The sequence below is a fragment of the Plectrocnemia conspersa genome, unplaced genomic scaffold (genome assembly GCF_051122295.1).
Source record: "Plectrocnemia conspersa isolate PC_06_02 unplaced genomic scaffold, ASM5112229v1 ptg000009l, whole genome shotgun sequence".
Classification (NCBI taxonomy): domain Eukaryota; kingdom Metazoa; phylum Arthropoda; class Insecta; order Trichoptera; family Polycentropodidae; genus Plectrocnemia; species Plectrocnemia conspersa.
This window is the reverse complement of record NW_028277173.1, coordinates 22,252,006-22,273,338: the sequence shown is the minus strand read 5'-3', so window position 1 is coordinate 22,273,338 and position 21,333 is coordinate 22,252,006. Positions and strand designations below refer to the sequence as shown.

The window sequence follows — 21,333 nt, the reverse complement described above, 5'->3', positions numbered from 1 at the left end:
TTATCTTTTACAAAGTAGTGGAAATTAGTTTCTAAAATTGACCTAATTAATTAAGCTGTTAAATGTTAACTGACGGTAGTAATAATAAACGTATCGATGCGGGTAATTGGAGCGCAATGTGTTAATTTTACGATCGTAGCAGGTAAGTAAGTAGTAGCATTGCTAATGGCGAAAGCTCTGCTTGTTGATCGGACACTGCTCTGCGCTTTTCCGACGCTTTCAAAACAATCCAAACAGACGTTAGCGGTGTGATGTAGGAAATTGAAAGCGAGCGTCTGCAACACGAATTAGTACTAACAAATCTTACATATTGATGAAATAATACATAATCATATTTTACCTGTTTTTTTTTATTAATAATAAAATAAATCGATATTTTTATAATTGTTTTTTTTTTTAATTTGATCATTGAACGCCTCTGATTGACCTTGCTGTAGTTTTGCAACGAAGACAGTGGTGATGAAATATAATTAATCATATTGTGTATGTTTAAATTATGTTTCTATAAACATGCCATTTGATGTCACAAGATATAAATGGATTTTAAAAGAAAATGTCTAGTTGTTTATTATTATTTTTAAATAATGGCTAATTATTTTTATTAAAAAAAATATTTTTTCAATTACATATTGTATCTTTGTTGGCAATAATTAATGGTATAGATATTTGAAAAACGATAAAAATGTTGTATGATAAAATATTGTTTATTCATTGCTTTGTTAATACATCAGCACAATATACCAGTGGTGACTAATACCTGAAAGACCAAGGATCGAATCTCATATGAACCCTGGTGTGTTTCATTATCTATCTATCGGTATTAGTAAATATTATATAATATTAATTTAGAGATTTACTATATTTTACCTAGAAATATCATGATAGTGACATTTATTGATTGAAAGCTGTATTATTGTAATAAAATATTTCAATTTTAATAGATTGTATTTTAGCAATGGTTCTCAATTATTCGTAGTTTAAAGCTATTAAAATATTGAATAAATGTAATTTTATATTAATTTATTAGGCCATTTAGTAAAATAATATTTAATTAATTGCCTGTAAAATATAAACTAATTAGAAAAAATATTGATTACTTTTTTGGCGACGGGATTTTTGAGATTTTTTCAAATTTTATATTAAATCAATATTGTACGATTATTCGATCAATTATTTTAATATAATTGAAAATCTGGCGAATAATTCTAATAATCGAAACGAAAGTTTTACAATAAATAAATATATATCCAAAAATATTCAAGCACCATAAGGACGTAATAAATGATCGAAATAAACCACTATTAAAATGTAAAAAAATTGTTAGTTAGTTCAATCAATAATAAATATATTACATATTTATTGAAAGTAAAAGCAATCTAATTTATACGTCAATTTATATTTGTCAAAAATAAAAAATATTTAATCTAACATATAGTATTTCTATATTTTCAGTTAGTTATCAGATGGCAGCCATCTTTTCACGGTGCGCACTCATCTTGATCCGTCGTCCTTCATCGGTAAATGTGCACTTTTAAATGTTAATGTCTATAAAACAATCATCATTGACCATTTTTTACCGTTGCATTAAATTTTTTTTATTATTTAAATTATGGTTTATTTTAAAATTTTTATCATATTATTGCTGCTGCAATCAAATCCTATATTCACGTGACAGTAACTGTCAATTTATACCCAAAAATATTCAGAATTACATATCATACACATATACTAGTTAGCTGCTAATTGATGTCATTTAAATGCTTAGTAATTATTTATGTGCTTTAGAGAAGAGCACTTAAGAGGATCATCTTATGCTGCTATATTTAATATGTTATGTTTTGTTCGTATCGTAGATCTACGTGAAAAAATAGCCGGGTTGTCTCAAGTCTAGATTAATGAATCATGGATGCTCTTAGGTGACTGTTGAGTACACGAACAAACCCGAGGATTGACATAAGAATACTTTTCGGTTGCGCCAAGATTTGGTATCTGTAATTGTATCTACACTGTCTATACAAATGGCTGAACTAAACTTTACTGAACTGATTATCATTCAATTGCGGTACATTAGATTGTAAGGACTAAATAGCGTAGTCCGTAACTCCTAGAAACGCTGAGGTAACGGTTCGAGCCCCGGCAGCAGCACTCGAATTTTTATTTATAAAAAATGCGCTATTATTAAAAAAAAAAAACGATATAAGTATACTCCTTTAGAAAGCGACATTTGCATGATGGGCACTATCCAAGGTCGTATACAGAAACAGTAATCCTGTGGATCCGGTGATTTATTATATCCGTGATCGTTTCGCAACAAAAAAATATTCTTTCAATGACGGAGAATAATTACAGTAAGAACACTTGCGTGTTATTTTTTCTGGTCGTAACGAGGGCTTTTGTATGGTCCATCTTTTACGCTATTGTCTTGTTTCCTCGTTGATTGCGTCAAATAGATTATCATTTTGGTCATAGTAAATTAACGCAAGTTTTGAGAATATGACCATTTCAAACGTGTGTGGTCGCCACAGTTCCAAAAGTCGTTATTAAAATTGCGTCAAATACATTTGTTAAATATTTACATAAAACTATTTTTATCAACAGGTGCTAGGGCATACATTACTGTTTTATTGTAAACCAGTATTTTTGGTAAATCCCGTCACTGAATTATCGGTAAATATTTTTCTAAATAACAATAAAGAGAAAATTGATCATTAAATATATAACGAGCTATATAGCAAGGGCAGCAAGAAGAGAAATAATATGGTTTAATAAAGAAAAACATTAAATGAAATATTAACAATTAGCTATAATTCAGTCAACTAGAATAAAATTAGAGAGCTTTCTCTTTAACAAACGTGATCTGCACCAAAATTAGATATTCCCTAAATGTTCAAAACAAAGATATCTCTATTGCTAGAATATGATTTTACCTACGCATATAAAATCTGATATAGTATTTTTAAAAAAAGAGTAGCTCCAAGTGCTAGTTGTATTTAATGCTACTTAGATAAAATTAGCTTCCGAGCGCTTCCTCTTGCCGCAGCTGCCGAAGATATCCCTAAAATACAGAGTGTGACTAGCGGCGGCTATGGACCGCGGCCGACTATTGGGCTATCCGTTCCTCATAGGCCAATAGTTTAGTTCGGACCCGTAAGTCCTGGTCACCAACCGTGCTGACCGGTGCCGGTTTCGCAATTATGTCTGACAACACGCGCTCATAGTTACCGCTTGCCGGCGAAAACTGTCAACATCGGTCCACAACTTACTAACAAACGAACCAACAACAACGAACAGTGATACGAACCAACTAACAAAACAACGACGAAAATTTATAATAATAACATAAATAATATAAATAAAAAAGTGACGTGAAGATTTCATAACAAATAATAAATAATAATTGTGTTTTAATTTTAATATGGTGCCGTCCTTATAAAGTGCGATTTAAATCAATATGTGATAGTAATGATCTGAGTGTATGTAAGCAATTGCAATAATGGGTATTTTTCTTCGTCTTTGTGGCAATAAATTGAATAATTTATAAATTACACTGAGCAACAAATCTGTACTTTTTTGTATATGTTCTAAAAAATCTGCTACTATTTTTCAATAACTAAGAAATAGTAGTAGGCATTTTTATTTATGTTTTTATATTATATAAAAATAAGAGAAAGTATATTTATCTTTTACAATAATATAAAAGTCTTCAAAAAATCAATGAAAAATTAGGTAAAAATTAAACAAAAATATAATTAAGGAAAAATGCGGTTATATATAAAAAAAATCTAAAGCTCAGCTATCTCAGCTGTTTTAGTGTATATAGTAGCAGTAACAACGTAAGCTCACTAGGGAATAGATAATATGGTAGTAGTTTCTGAATTGATTTCTACAATTATAAGAAGGTAATGTTTTTAATTTAGTTGGAATATAGAAATTATTGGGTCATTTAAATTAAATGGTATGTTATCTTGCTCAAATTAAATTATATATTATCAAAAACAAGGAAAGTCTGATCGGAATTTTAATTTTAATTATCAATGATTCTGATTTATTTAATTGAACAAACTTGCTATGCATAATTTATACCACTTCACTATCTTCATGTAAAAAATATAGATCAATATTGTTTTATTACTGTTGAGATATACACATTATATTTGTTTTTAAATACAGTTATTAAAATGCAATACTTTTTTTGCCGTATTTTTAATAACAGCATATAAATACTTTTATGCTTTAAAATAAATAATAATAAATATAACAGGATACGTAAACCTATAATTTATAATGTAATAAATAATTAAAAATATATAGTAAAACACTATATTTATGTTTTTTTTAGATATTCTTAAACAGCTTTTAAATATAAAACATGGCTTTTATTTCCATATTTTTTTTGATATTTTTTTGCAATTTATGCATGTCTCAATTATAATATTTAATTTCTTATGGACCTTTGAAAATAAATTAAGATGTATTATAACAAATATACCTTAACCTCAAATGATTGATTCCATTGTAAATCATGATTTATATTGCTATACATTTTCTATTAGTAAACGTATATACAGGCTTGGCCATAATAATGGGGCACCCAATAAATGTGCAACATTTAAAAAAAATAAAAAACCGATTAAGGTTGTTCATAGTGTTTATTTTAAGCTTATTTTTAATAATTAGGAAGCCCACCCTTTTCTATAATTACAGCTGCAACTCTTTTTGGCATACTGTCAACCAATGATTTTACGGGTTTTCTACATTTTATCTGCAATTTTTCTCATAGCTAAAATTTTGGGTTTTTAATTGTGTTGGGCAACTTTTGTGTTCAACTCTTTGATGCAAACTAACCTCTGCTATTTAGCGAAGTATGGCACGGAGCGTTTTTTTGCTGGAATCAGACGATAGCGTGGTATGTGCTTGGAAATATTTTACATTAAAGTGGATTGTAACATTGAAATATAAATGTCAATATCATACCACCCTCGCAAATGTACAGATTTTCTACCCCTGCTGCTGCCATGCAACCTAGACCATAACGCTTCCGCCATCATATTTGACTTGTGGTACTACGCAATCAGCTACATATTCTTCTTTGACTCCTCGACGCACGTGTACTACACCGGGGGTTCCAAAAACATTAAAAAAAAATGGCTAAAAGTATAAATATTTAAAAAAAATTATGCTTTAAAATTTTTCCAATAAATTTAGTTTCTAATATTTTTTTATTTTAGTTTAAAACTATCTTAAAGTTAGATTCATGAGACCAAATGAATTTCGTTTAGTCTTCAGATATCCAATCTCACTGTTTTCGTTTTTTATTTATTTCTGAAAGCCACAGGGTTTTCTCCGTTCTTGTATTATATTTTGGCAGAAAAAGCACAAATATATAAGATTAATAAAGAGCAAGAAATAATTATGGTGTGTTAGTTTGACAATAAAATAAATTATCAGCAATGTATAAATTGTGTTTATTTTATTATTTCACATTAAGAAGCAGCTGTATGTATATAAGTTAATTTCTAAAAGACAAGGGTTATAATCCTATATGAACTCAAGTGTTTTTTTCATTTAAATTGTATCTAATAAATCAGAACTAGTAACTATTATATAATTATGATTAGATGTTCTTAACTTTACGGATAAAATAAAATAATAGTAACATTTATTAACTGTAAGTTGTAATAATATATTATAATTAATAGAATAGACACTGATTTCATACATTGATTCCAGTCTTTTATCTTACTATTTAATTAGTAGTTGCTAATTGTGTTTTCCTTGTTGTAACGCAAAAATATGCTATAGATAAACGATTTATTTTCGTAGTTGATTCATGTGTAAGTAGGGATTCCAATCCCGGGATCCCGAATCCCGTGATCCCGGGATCCCGAACGATTTTCAATACCCGATGAGTCCCGGGATTATAAAACATAATCCCGAATTTTTCGGATTGGTTGATTTATCAAGCACAATCGAATTATTATTGACAACATCGTTATATTTCGTGTACAAACTTGCGCGAGTTGCACGTGTCATCTGTGAATCTTTGAGGCTGTGAGTCTGAACTTGCTTTTTCAGCAGCAGGCTGCTTAGGAATCAAAATCAGATCAAGGCTAAATGATAAAACACTTGATGCTTTTATGTTACTTCGTGAGTTTTATTCAAAATAATGTTTTCAATTAATTGTGTCTATGAATGTACATATATACACCTATGTGCATACATTGTCAAAAGTTCATTTCTTTCTTCTCAAATAAATATATAAGACCTTCCCTTTTTTATTTTTATTACATTATTTTCTATTTTAAGTCCAAGACTAAAATTATACGTACTTTATACATTGTACGTTATAAAAAACAGATGTAAAAATATATTGTATTATTTATTTTAAATTATTTTTATCGATAAAATAACATGAAAATAATCCCGGGACTGGTCCCGGGATCCCGGGATCGACTAATTGCAATACCGAAATCCCGGGATCAAAATTTTGGCCCGGGATTGGAATCCCTATGTGTAAGTATTTATTCATTGCTGGTAATATACTCTTACTTTTATAAGACACATTTATTATTACTAAAATTGTATTTATATAAAGTTGTTCTTCCGCAATCAAAAGAGATTTATCCAAATTCGTTCATAAGTATATTATTTTAGAGTAAATAATACTTGTTTGTTTATTTCAAAATATTTAATCATTTTAATTTTGTACTCACAAATTTAAAGACTGAACTAGCACACCCTCGATTATTTGCTTTGAATACAGATTGGAACGTATTGTAAATTTTGTATAAATAAAGACTGTGTTTATATTTTTTTTTACGAAATTTTTGAATACTGCTGCCTCTGTCCATATAGCCCTAAAGGTAAACGAATCGATTATTCAGCGCCAGATTTCAGTCTCGGAAGCGAAAAATTGACAGGGGCTCGTTAATGCTCAGACTCGGTCATGAATTCCAAATGAGGGTCCGACCTTTCGCGCCTTATATTCGTAAACAGGATTCTTTAATAACAGCCGGGGTAAAAGGGCCTTATGGGGTAAAATGTGAGGGAAAAGAGGGGGAGAGCAGGAAAGGAAAAGTTGTCCGTAAAGAATGTCAGCATTCGTCTTAATAACGCCCAATTAAATGCAAAGCTTGAAAACGAAAATAATCAAGTCGTCCCCGGATTTTTTTATGTTCACTTCTGGATGTACGACGATTATAAAAACATTTAGAAAAATAATAATAAAAACACGAGGGCCGGTGAAAATGTTTAGCAGGGGAAATTTTCGCTTTTTCGAGTGTCTCGCGTTAACGAAAACAACCCCTCGGGGGTTGCGATATCTGCTCTTTCGAGTGGTTCGAAGAGACTTTCCAATTGTATAGAGTGCGCTAAAAATATTTTACAATATTAAACGATTTTTTTACTGTTAATTCTGATAGAAAAAAATATATTATAAATATAAAACCCCTCAAATTTTATCAATATATGTTAAAAAAAAAATAGTATAAGCATATAGACTTTTCAGATATATTTTAATCATTGCGTCAAAAATGAGACTAAATAACAATTTTTTTTAGTGACATAAACATTATGAAATATATCACATTTAACCCATTCTTAAATCAACGATTTTTATCTCATTATTAGAGCCGAATACGTAAATATTATTATTATTATTTATAATAAACATATGCCGTACTTTCATCTACAAAAGAACTACTCTAAGATATGGCAATTAAAAGTATTTGAAATTGCTTATTCTTTATTTTCATTGCATAAACAAAATTAGATGTAATATATTTTCAAACGGTTACTGTTCCTATAACAACGATTAAATAATATAACATTCATATAGTTGTTAAAAAAAATAATAATTTATTAAGACTAATAATCCAAAAGTGTTATAAATATACGTGATTCGTTTAATTTTGCATTGATTATATAAACTATATTTGTGGTAAATTGACAAAATAATACAAATTTAAGTAATATTAAATTATAAAAGTGCTCAACTAAGCAAAGTCTATATAATAACCATTTTACTATTTTTTATATGTATATTTTCGAGACAACTTGTATAATACAATCCTAATGTATTTATATTAAAGTATATTATCAAAGTTTGTCTACGTCGCTTTCATCTTAAGCAATTTATTTTTATTGAACATACTTTCTTTCAAAATATGGTTACAGTCGCGTCGGAAATAGATTAAGTGGTAGTAAAATTTTAGTAGCCGTTGAAATGAGCTCGTAATCAATCAATCCCAGACAAGTCCAGGCTAAATTTTTTAGCAGTTACATTTGTTTGATTGTGAATTTTGTTTTAGTCGTTGCTAGGAGTTTGATGGTCCGACATTATTTAAATAAAAATAACGTTATGATGTGTTTGTGATTTTTAAACCTATGATCTTATTTCGCATCATCAGAGTAGATATTGAAAGGTCTGCGTCAAAGCAAAAACGTTTAGACGGGACAAAGGAAGTAATCCTTCACCTTTTGACCCCACGGTCAAATGTATGTATTGTATTATACACATACACATTTGGACATACTCGTCCGTGTACGCGGCACACTTTTTGTGGGGTCATGAATAAATTTTCCCTCGAGTCATGAACGAAGGGCGCTTCATCCAGTGACGGTTTTCTTACGGGATAAACTTAATTTCCGGGCACTATGCGAGAGAGCAAAGGTCGTGAAATACTCGTGGATACTCTCTCTCTCTCTTTCTTCTATCTCTTTATGTCACCCCGATGGAAATTGAACCTGAAAATTGGGTGTGCCGAACTTTATACCCACAAAGAAAACACACGGTGCGATATAAAAGTTTTAAGAATGTATTGATATCAATAATATATTAAATTTAAAATAATTCTTATCACAATGAAAGCTTTATAATTGGCTCGTTTTAAATTAAAAAAATCAAATTTGTTGTACAGTGTAATTTAACTATATATTACACAAAAATAATATATCTTAGAATCAAGGTTTTTTACTAGTAGATAACTATTTTTTTAACATCTCACTGTGATATATGTTGATAGATCTATATAAGAATCATTTTTTATTTGAAGAAAATATACATACAATATTTTTTTAAATTTTATTTTATCATTGTATATTACTTTATTTATAATTAATTAAACTATAGTGTGCCTGATTATAATAAATCGATTAGAAAAATGATGTTTTTAACAAAGTGATAATAGTGATATCCAGTTGAAATTTGGATGATATGTTATAAAGAAATAATAACAATGTGATTGATACAAAGCTCCAGGATGCTAAGCTGGTTTGTATGTATTATTTATTATTTTTATCATGTAAAAAATAATTTAAAAAAATAGAAATTATGATATATTTAATTTTAAATGTATCAAAATGTATTATTATAATTATTTGTGCTAGAGATATTCAGAAAGTAAAGGAAATAATTTAAAACATTTTATTTGCTTATAAAAAAATATAAAAACACCTATATTTTAATTTTATTATAGTATATGATAGTTGCAAAATAATATGCAATAATACTATTGCGAGATTTCGATGCTAAATTAGGAGAAAAAATTGTTGAAACACATTATGCTATTAATGATAACTAAAACTACTCTTATTATATATACTGTAATTAAAATTCACTTTAGCTTTAAATATTAACTGCAGTTTCGTATTTCGTACATGTAAAAACTTTACTTTCTGAATATCTCTCATTAGTAACAATACTAGTTAAAAAAAACTAACTTAATTTTTTATCGATTTTTTTTATAAAAATGTATTTATAATTTTTTTTTTATAATATATTTCAAAGGTACATGTATATACATATATTTCGTTGATATTTATAAAATATAAGTATTAGATTTTTAAAACAATTCCTATTACTTATTAGTATATCCTTTTTATTCAATTTTATTTTCATTAAATCGTGACAGTGATGAAACCTTATTTTTATTAATTTTGCTTTTTGATATATTGCGAAATATTTCTTTCTTACGAAAATGATTAATGTATTCGATTTTCGCGCATTCGGTAAATTTGCACAAGGTGAATACTGAAAAACGGCTTTGAGGTAATATTTTATACATTATGCATTATAAAATTAAATTTATTATCGAGCACGTACTCTTTCGTTCGCGTATTAAACACAGAAATAACATTTTCCCTAATGAAATCTCGCGCAAACAAAATAAAAAGTTCATCCTTACGGAAAACTGTCACGGTTGAAATTTCCAACGGCGGCAAAGAAGGGAATAAAAAAAATCTGTCATTTTACGAAACGTCATGGTAAACATGTTTTTTTGACGTTTTTTAAACACGCGAGCGAGCACCACGTATACATATTATGTTATGTACAGAGTGTCACTGAAAATACCTACCGTTTTTAGATGTAATACAAAATACAGGGACAACACAACTGCTGAAAAATATTCATATTTATTAATATTTTAAAACTAAATTAAGATCATCGCAATTTAAAAAATTACCCCAATGCGTCACAAACGGATAATAACCAAATATATAAAGACACATTTATAAAAATAAAAGTATCTCAAAAATTTATTTTGAACTTGTTCGATTTAAAGAATTCGGTGATTCCAAATTAGAGATCGCGATTTAAGAATGCTTCAAATTAAAGTGTCATAGAGAATGTAAATAAAGATGGATTATCAAATTGAAATTTGTTCCTTATAACAAAGCTGAGGATCTTGGAAGATCAATCGCAGGCAAAGAACATCCACTTGCTCTCAAAAATGATTCTGAGATCTTTAATGGAAGTTTCTCTAGCCAAAATGTTCCCACCGAGATCGTAGTAATAAACTGATGGTGAACAGGATTAAGAAAATGTCATTGGAAGCACTTTCCGATACTAAAAGGCAGACGGTTAACGGAAGCCAATCTTCATAGAGAATCTAAATGTTTCTGTAGAGAGTCTCCAACAGATCGAATGCATTAATACAATGATAAATCATCTGCATACAGATTGAAACTGCGCTATTTATGTCAATAATAAATAACGTGAAGAACAGAGGGCTCAGGTTGGACCGTTGAGGATCTTCCGAAGGGGTGAAATACTCTTTTGATCGTGTTAAATCATTTAAGTAACAGAGGTCCGACAATTTTTTTAATAATACCCATGACAAACCTTGTCAAGGACCTTCTTAAAATCTATTTGAATTTCTGCATCCAGAGATTTTGTCACAGTTAAACACACCATGAAACAACAAAACTTGCTGAATGTGATTAAAGACGTATTTATGGCTAATTATTTCGAGCAATTTAGCAGAAGCTGACAAAACTGCAGTTGCTCTTTATTTATTTATATACAATTTGTCACACTTTTTATGAATAGTAGTGACTGTTGAGCATTTCCAAAGGTCTGTAAATGACGTCTTGAGAATCAGATCAAAAATATGTTTTAGAGGAGCAGCTAAACTGACTTTGTAACTCCTCAAAATTAAATCAGGTGCCACAAATAATAATACTATTTTAATTAATAAGATAGTATTTATGTATAGATTTAAAAAAAATGTAAAATAAATAGATTATCATAAAATCTTTTGGTCTTATTTTAGTTAAAATATCTTCTTATATTCCAATGATATTTTAATGTATTTTTTTTATGTTTATATGATTCAGAGCATTGCTTTAAAACTTCTTTAAGAGATACTTCTATTCTTTTTTTAAGTCCTGGATCAGTTACATCTGGCGATTTTTAGGCCCACAAATATTTTTTTACTTAGTTAGATATGTGAAATAATGTCGCAATTATTACTATATAAATCTGTCTTTATATATATAATTAATTAGCAAATTATGCGATACTGACAATAAATTATTTTTAATGTTTTTTTTTTAAACATACTCTAGAACAAACAGTAAAAACGTGATTTTTTAGTTTGACACATCTTCAATTCACTAAAGGACGTGGATAATTTGAAAATTCTGCGATTTGATAAAAATATATTGAAAGAATGTATTTTTGTTTTTTTCTGGCAGAACTTCAGAACATGTTCAGTGATGTTCCAGTGTTTTTATCTTATCTTGAAAACGCGATTAAATAAACTTCTGAAAATGTTATAATTATTTATAAAAAAACAGATAAAATCGAATTTGTGGAATTTCATTTTCATTGTCTTGTTCTATGGTTCTGTTAAGCAGAAATTGATTCAGGTCTTAACAGTGGTATCGACAAGTAAAGTCAGTGGTGCCATTTAAAAACAATTAAAACAGCCTTGATAAATCAACTATCATCAGATGCATTTAATCAGCGACCCTAGTAAAATAATATGGTGCCTTTTATTAAATGTTATGGCATTTTCAGATTAACTTTTTAACTAAGATATATTTTTATTATACGCTTTCACAACAAATAATTTGCTGATATATAATACGGAATTTTAAATGAGTAATTTCAGCAGACATAATTACTATTTGTTTTTAAATTTATTTCGTGACACTCTGTATCCGTAATATATGTATATGGATGCGTAGATGTAGGGGATGGCTTCTCGCGCAATAAACACACTTTGACTTGAAAAAATTCTCTTTCTCTCTACAGAATGACGACATAGCGGAGCAGAACGACCGGCGGGTTGGGGAGATGGCGGCTGTCAACTCTGTAAGTCTCACTTTTTTTTACGATATTAACTTATAATTTTTTTCTGAGCCTCCGCCGACTAGACAATGCTCGGAGAAAATTCCACGATTTATAGCCGAACGTATTTTTTTATACTATTTTCTTCAGCATTGCCATCCGATGTGGCGAACGCATTATGAAAATCACATTTTTGTCTGGCTATTTCATTTGATAACCTCCTATAAGGAGACTAGACTTGATCTTGTTTATTATTTCATATTGTAGAAAAATAATAATTTGTGGCTCTTCAGCCTTTCACGGTGTTTGAGCTATTTTTTATGATAATAATAATAGATTTTTTTATTATATTTATCGCATTACATAAATATAATTTGCATCATATCTTATCACATGATGAAAGTCTTACTTGAATGTTGCCAATGAGGATCGCTTCCACGGTGACTATGTAGAAAAAAGTAAAGGCGTTATCTAACTGTGAGTCAATGCCAAAATTAAATGCTTTAGAACATCTTTACGTTCCTAATACCCTCGTATATAGAATGTTTTAAAAACACGTGTATTATTCACAAATAATGAGTACGAAACAGTAGACGTCAGGCCTAGCTGCGGAGCGTCGACATATATATGTACAATAATAAATTAGGGTTTAAAGTCTTTCATGTTAGAGTATACCTCCCATTCGCTTCAAAGATCAAAATTGAATATATGTCAAGAATATCGAGTGAACAAAAGGACTACGTATCATTATATTCGAGTATATGAATAACAAATGGCATATACAAAAATAATATATAAATAGAGTAGTATATTTTAGTATCGCACGCCAGACAATAGAAACATCTCCGACTTCCACTTATACTCTTTAACGCCATTGTGTATTTCAAGTTTGATTAATAGTGACTAGCGTAAATGCCGTGGAACATGTATAATGTTACCATTAATTGTCGCGCTAGATGTTTATTATTATTTGTTTGTATAGAAAGTTAAACATTATCTTTTTTTTTTTAAGAAAGAATGCCATTCCGCGTCGGCTGCGGTTAATTTAACTAATTGTCAAACATTAAGCAAAGCCATTTTTATTTTATATGTGTATATAAGTATAATATGAAATTTTTCTCCTTCAATCTTGGTAAACTTCTTGATGTTAAATTCGATTTTTTCTCGAGTTTGACGGATTAACTGAATTTCGAAGCTTTTAGTCTTGAATTTAAAATTATCGTTTCAATCGAATTGGAACGTCATAGAAGGTCGTCATTGGTTAATTCCAGAATAACACAGTAAACATACGCAATCTGGACATGAAGTGTTCTAAATAGGGTACGAGTGCAAGATGCACTTTAATGTTTGAAAACGTCACTACATTCCAGAATCGGAACGATACTGTTGCTTGTGATGGATTAAATTTTGCTATTTGGGTCAGAACGTAAAGCTTTCATTAAATGATTATTATAATGCGGTCAGGGTAGATTATATAGCAAATATACAGGTCGTTCCATTGAATCCAAATTAATACCAATTTGAAATGCAGTTAATTAAATTAAATATTTGTAGAGGATCAGTTCGAAATAAAAACGTTTATTAAAAGTTAAACTATTTAAATTGAAAAGCTCATTTGATATACAACTAACGAATCAGTCAATTAAGACATATTACATATTCTGAATTTAGTTTAAAAAATTAAAAAATACATGTAACATAATATTTTTATATATTTTTCGGGTTTTGATGCCAAAATAGCCGTCGGAATGATAGTAACAGTTTATTTTTTAAACATATATAAATTACCACATATAATGAGAAATGTATCTGCCGCTATTATGTAGGTGGTGGAGTTAAAATGGCAGGTCTTAGAAGTCGGAGTGTTCGTTAGAGTGTCGAGTTGAATTATTGTCGGCGGTGATCTGTAGTGATATGTTTGTTCTAATGATGATGCCGTACGATCCGCTGATGTTTCTCGTTCTGTGACTTCTTTGTGTCTATCTTGGTGCGTCTTTTACTGCATCTTCGCCGCGTCTTTCATATGTCTGCTCCTTGTGTGTCACTTCTTTCGTTCGAGACAGCTCCAGCGAATCTCAGATGAGAATGTTTGCGGTACAAGTACATCGCTTCTTAGACTCATTTATGAAATGGTAATAAATGCTTTGTAAAATAACACGATTACCCCTTTTCATGATGTAACTACTAATTAGTCTAATTATATAAATACGGTCAGTCGTCTGACCGATAAATATTGATCTTCACCCAGTCGCAACAATTATTTTATGACGTATTAATCAATAAACATTTGATAGAGGACCTTAAAAACCTTACGCGTTGGATATAAAAGAACATAGAATTGCCGGTCTCGTTGCGCATCATCGAGAGACGCATTTTCTATCGCGCATCCTTTCCAAACAATGAGTAGTTATTAGGGCACTCACGAATGATTACCGGACGGATGTGAAATTAATTATGCAATTGTTTAGCCACGAGATCTCTCTTCCATTGTAGTAAAAAAATACGCGTGTGGCTTAACTTTCGAGATAATGTTTTCGTTTGTTTGAAAGCATCGTTGGAATGACTTCAAAATTATAACGAATTGTGCTGGTAGTTGAAACCCTTGCAGAATATATTTTATAGGCTCTCAGTTAAAATAAAACTAAAATTCATTTTTAATATGAATTTTAAACATCACATTGATTTTTACAGCTGTAAAAATATTTGTATACTAGCAATTTAAATTCTACTAGTTTTTTGTGAACGTAGCTTATCATTGATCAGATAAAAGTTAAATGTAATTTTTCTGTCCCTTAATTAGTCAAATATATAACATTTTAGTTAGTTCTTAACAGTATTATTTATTATTTTTTAACTTCTTGTTATTGGTAAATTAAATAGATAGCATTTTCTATATAAAATGTAGTTTGTTCTATATAGATTTTGCTCTGCAAAATCTTCTTGCTAAAATCAGTCTTATTGCTATTATTAATGTAATATATAAAAGTAAAATGATGTAAACGTAAAATATTAGATTATACTGTAAAATTAATTAGAATTGACACAATTTTTTAAGTAATTTAGAAATAAAGATTATTGTGTTGAAACCGAAAAACTGTGTAAAGACAATTACAGATGAAATAAAAATTTCGGGTTCCGCAACCCTTTGGGCGTGATTTCGCAGCCAGTAAAACGCAGGTGGAAACTAGTGAGAATTTTGTAAATTATATTACATATTGCGACAATGAATGTCGAGATGTTTTATTCAAACAATGGTTGTCGTAGGTCTTGAAGGTGGCGTGGCAGCGACATTGTAGCGCAGGTTGTTCCATCTTCCCTCTCAGGATGTGAGCGTCCATGACAATATATTGTCTGCGGATGGAAGGACTAGTCTCTTCGAGTGTCTGCTGGAGTCTGCCAGGTGACTGCCAGGTCATGCAGCCAGTCGCTATACTCGAAATAAGTATACGCCTTTAGGAAGTGACGAGTTGCTTGATTGATATCTCTGAGTTTGAAGAATTGTGTAACGTAATGTTGTGGCTTTATTTTGCTATTTGTCTTCCGGTGACTGTTTCATAATAAAGCAATATTCATTCAATGCACTGGAGAATCCTTGCTTGTTATTAACGAGGGAAACTTTTAGTTCTAGTCTTGACTTTTGTTAAATATTCCCTTTGGGGCTCAGTAATTAAGTGTGTTTCAAGAAAGAGGTGCCCCACAAACGAGAGCCTGTGTAGTCCCCACAAAATTAAAGAAACTGAAATTATCAAAAAAACACAATACTTGTGTGATAATATCGTCTTATGTATATTTTTTGTTGAGTTCTTAATTCTATCTGAACTTTTAAATCAATTATTCTATATTATAATATCATGGCCTATTTTTCAGGTTCTTAAAATAATGTATTGTATTAAAGGATCCATTTCAATTTTCCGAAATTAATAACATTCATTAATATAACGTTGCGCCTAAAATTAAATTTTAATATCGCCCATAAAATTAAATTCGTGAGACCTTTCTCGAAATTTCCCGTACTTCCACTTACTCAAATCATCTTGAAAGCAAATAATAATGCTTTTTTAGGTCCGAGCGATAAGTCACGTTAATTTCCTTTTGTGACGGAGCGCATAGAGTGGATTTGCAGAGGGTAATAGCAACATTTCCAAAATATATGACGTAATAAATTGTCAATTGATTGCCTGTCGAATTGCGATTCCAGAGCCGCAAATGCCCTTCGATTACGGTGTAATAGACGGAATTCGCGCAATAATGACCCACGAAGGAGTGTCGTTCGAATAGTCTTGGATAGTTGCGGTGGTAGTAAAATATCCAGTCGTGGAACGTCGTTGGCAAACAGTCAAGCCGCTGGTATATCTCTGAAAGCCATCCTGCATTTCTCTATTGTCCCACATAGCTCTTTCCAAATTCGTTTCAATTAAATTTAGAATTAAAGTAATTAATATACTATGAATTATTGTGTTTTTGCTTAATATTTTTATAGAATTTAGTTGTGATTATTTTAATTTCAATATGGAAATATTTTTTCACTTTGACACTATTTTCAAACATAGACCATATTTGGCTAGCTGTATTGCAAATATTTTTAATGTAATACTTATTACTATTTCAATAAGATTATTAAACAATACTTTATAGGTTAATTTATCTTCTAAACATTTGGGTTGAAAAAATATAAAAAATAGCACTGATTCGATAAATAGATTTTCAACATAAAAATCGTATAAAAGAGTCCATTATTTTCATATGTAAATCATACCTAAATAAAATTTATGTACCTTTGAAATAAAATTTAAAAAAAATTCAGAGCCCCTTTTGTTAAGTTATTCAGTTTCAACGATCTTATATGACATCCATAAATTTTATACAATTGAATATTAAGAATAATACTTTCACAATGCTCTTCATTGTGATTTATATCATAATATAATGGGTTACCTAAAAAAAATTGAACATTTTTAACGCTCATATCTTATTTCTTTATTTAATCTATCGCTGTAATACAACAGGCGTTAAAAGCCTGATTTTTTTATAATAAAATTATATTATGTTTGTAAACTGTTTATGCTAAAGGAACAATGCCAAAGTAATATTTAAGCCTTTTAACACATTATTGTAATGGCTTTGAAAAAGTTGAACTTTTCAATTTTCCGTGAACTCATAAATCAATGCAAATATTTAAATATATTGTAAGGTAACGGCAGACGTTTAAAATAGCAACAAACATATTATAAGATTGCATTTTTAATATTATATAATGAGATACTTTGATAACTTTGATCATGAGAGATAAGAGCATGCGGTTCGCATGCCCTTATCTCTCATTCACTCTTGTCACTTAACACGCGAGCGATCGAGAGGGAAAGTATATCACCGCTAGTCTAATCGTGTTCTAATTTTATACAAAATATATGCAAAAAAATGTTTTTTTTTTTATATATGCAGAAATTTAATATTTTTAATTATATTTTGATATTTATTGTTATTTAATGTCACATGTTTTTTTATTTCTTATATCCTTCGGGGTCTTTCGGAGCTATCTGATTTAATTTAATGGTTCAACATTCCATTCAATTTAAAGAGTCGCGTTTCCGATATTATTCACGTTGTGATTTGATTAAAACTATTGCATTTCGCTTTCAATTTGTCGGATAATTTGCATGCTTGATTAGTGACATATTAATGCGTTTCAATATACCTATTTACAGGTATATGTTTGCCTTTGTAGTGACATTCCGTGTGCATTTCGCTAGCGGTGTTCTATCAAATGGTATATCAAATAAACCGATACACAAACGGTATTCAATATGTGTGCATTCGTGGAATTGCATGTGAAACCTGTACACAATATTGTAATTAATAAATGGCAAATGTGGTTTTGGAGCTCATTGAATTTCGATCATTTTATATTTTAATTAAAATTCGGTGAACGTGTGTTAATTAAATTATTTTTTAAATTAACCATTTCAGCTACTTATCAAAATCATAGATATAATCTTCTCTTATTTAAAAAAAATCACAGTAAAATCAAATGGTATATATACCATTAACTTTTTTTTGCCAGTGAAGAAGTATTTGATACTATCGAATAAATTATTATGAAACATTTGATGAAAGATCAAAGATAAGCAAAGAACATTAATGAAAAAGTAGATATGTGTAATAGTTGCAGTTTTAAATATTGATATTAAAATTTAGTAATAAATTTACATTTAAATAAAAAATATAAATATATTTTTTAATTATTAAATATATATACAATATAAAAAGCGTGTGCTATGTCAAGTACAGGTATTTATACTTATTTCAAGCAATTTAAATCAAGCTTTTCTTCGTAGGATATAAATTGCGCTTCTGAATAGTAGGATCTATTTAAATTATCGTCGTTCCTTGGATACCCACTGTGTGATTGATGAAGCTTTTATTGTTTTGAAAGGTCTTTAACGATTATATTTGTATTATAGTATATAAGGTGACGCTATGATATTATTTGAGAATTTATAGTGTTGGTTAAAAAAACACTGGTTTCAATGTTTATTCTGATATTTTCAATTTCTTGGCACATGTTGTCCTTGAGCCCATAAAACGTGGCACAAAACGTGACGACATTTTTATTTCTTATATTTAGTGGTATAGTAATAATTTCATAATGAATGCTGAAACAACATGCGATAAAATCAAATGTAATTGAAACGTTCACGTTTTGGATTTGGTATTCTTTAATAATAAAACGCTTCGACTTATGTATATCACGTGACATATTTTTGATTAAAATATACGTTTATGTATTCATTAAAATTTCTAGCTAGTACGCATCCTTTCTCAAATGTTTTCAATAATGTATTATGTATGTTTTCAACTGATATTGACTCTTTTTTGTTGGTATATTGCAAATTAATTTATGGCATAAAAAACATCATCACTTAAAAACAAAGATTTCGCGGGATGTATCCATGTGATTTTCAAATTTACATAATTGATATTGAGAATGCCAGCGTCAAAGCAGATGACATATCAATAACTTTTTTTGCTCAATAACTTGTGTTGAAAATATTTATAGTAATAAATTTCGATAATGAACAGAGAGACTAAGATTTCGAAAAGTATGCGTGCTTTGGATTACAAATAAAATATTACAATAGATTTAGTATAAACAATCCACATAATAACATAGCACTACTATTTATTTTAATTTAAAAAATAATTAGGTGTTTTAAATTTTAATTATCACTGCTAAAAGTATTAAATAATATACTTAACAGTTTTTTTTTTATAAATTTCATATAAATCGAAAAAAAATAATACTAGGCATATAAATAATGCACAGATGCAAAAAAAAACATTTTTGGAATTCGGTAATTAAAAAGTGTTTTTTTATTTATTATTTTATTTGTTTGCTATTAGCTAGGATTATAAATAGCATTTTTCAAAACATTAAACTTTCTTAAATAATTCATTACAAATATAAACGAATACTATAGGAATGGTTGGATAAAATTTAGTATACATAGCGTTCCACAAATACCCTATAATAAGACAAGGCAAAAAAATTAGAAGTGCGTTCCATAGCTTTACAAAATTGCGCAACCCTTAAACAGCGAGTTTATATCAAGCGCGTACCGTGTGATACTTTCCCTTTCGTTCGCTCGCGTGTTAAGTGTCGGGATTGAGTGAGAGATAATGGCGTGTGTTACATGCGTTCCGCACGCTCTTATATTTCACCATAGGCGCCTGGTTAAAATATACCGAGAATCGCATTTAAAAGTCGATAAAAAAATGAGGAAAATTAATTTATTTAATTTTGGTTTAAAGAAACATTTTTTTTTTTTTTTTTTTTTCGATTAAATTAAGACCATCGTGGCCTAACAGGTTACCCCAATGCGTCACGATGGTCGAAAGCAAATTATAAATTTATAAAACATAAAAAAACGTATATATATAAATAAATATAACAATACTTAAACATAACAAAAAAAATTATAAAATATTAAAATTAAAAGATATAAACCGGATCAGATCCTCGTAGCTAACATTAAATAAATCAATTTTCAATGCCAGCGTATTAAGGAGCCGTATGGCCACAGCTATAGGCGAGTCGGCAAGTGCGGATGTCCTAGCCCTAACTGCCATCAAAAGAGGTCTCGATCGTGATTCTCTAAAATGTTCCGGAACCCAAAACTGGAATTCCTCGAGAATAGCTGGATTGTCGACAGCACCTTTTAGTAGTTTGAAAAAATGCTTAGCGACATACAGCTTTCTGCGAGAATTCAGCGAATCATATCCCAACGCTCCTAAAAGAAAGGCGCTGGGATATAAGAACGGATAATAACCAAATGTCCTTTTGTAAAGGTATCTTAAATACCTTTTTTGAATTCTTTCTACTAAAAGGGAATATTTGGCTATTCGGGGATTCCAAATTATAGATCCCGATTACAGAATGCTACGAACTAAGGTGTCATAGAGGATGCGAATAACTGACGGATCGTCAAAGTGAAAGGCATTCCTCATAACAAAGCCGAGCATCTTGGAAGATTTATCACAGACGTCGTGTATGTGTAGAGAGAACCTCCATTTGCTCTCGAAAGTGATTCCGAGATCTTTAATGGAAGTTTCTCTAGTCAAAATGTTACCACCGAGATGGTAGAAATAAGCTGATGGCGAACGGGATCGAGAAAATGACACAGTATGGCACTTTCCGACACTAAAGGGCAGACGGTTAACGGAAGCCCATCTCCACAGAGAGTCTAAATCACTTTGTAGAG

At 29.7% G+C, this 21,333-nt stretch overlaps 1 protein-coding gene across 10 annotated transcripts in view; it reads left to right on the top strand.

The window, feature by feature from the left end:
• Positions 1–21,333, top strand: part of LOC148232254 (uncharacterized) — a 325,652-nt gene that overhangs the window by 49,484 nt on the left and 254,835 nt on the right. For 4 of the 10 annotated variants that reach the window (XR_015810691.1, XM_088192429.1, XM_088192424.1 and 1 more), the window contains exons 1-3: positions 3,137–3,473; positions 9,131–9,275; positions 12,539–12,598. Coding sequence is in view for 8 of the 10 variants with exons in the window: in XM_088192429.1 (XP_088048555.1) it covers positions 9,261–9,275; positions 12,539–12,598 (75 nt within the window). In the remaining 2 variants the exon portion in view is untranslated. Of the gene's footprint in view, positions 1–3,136; positions 3,474–9,130; positions 9,276–12,538; positions 12,603–21,333 lie in introns of those variants that run through there. The other 6 variants (XM_088192431.1, XM_088192426.1, XM_088192430.1 and 3 more) reach the window with 5 other exon arrangements.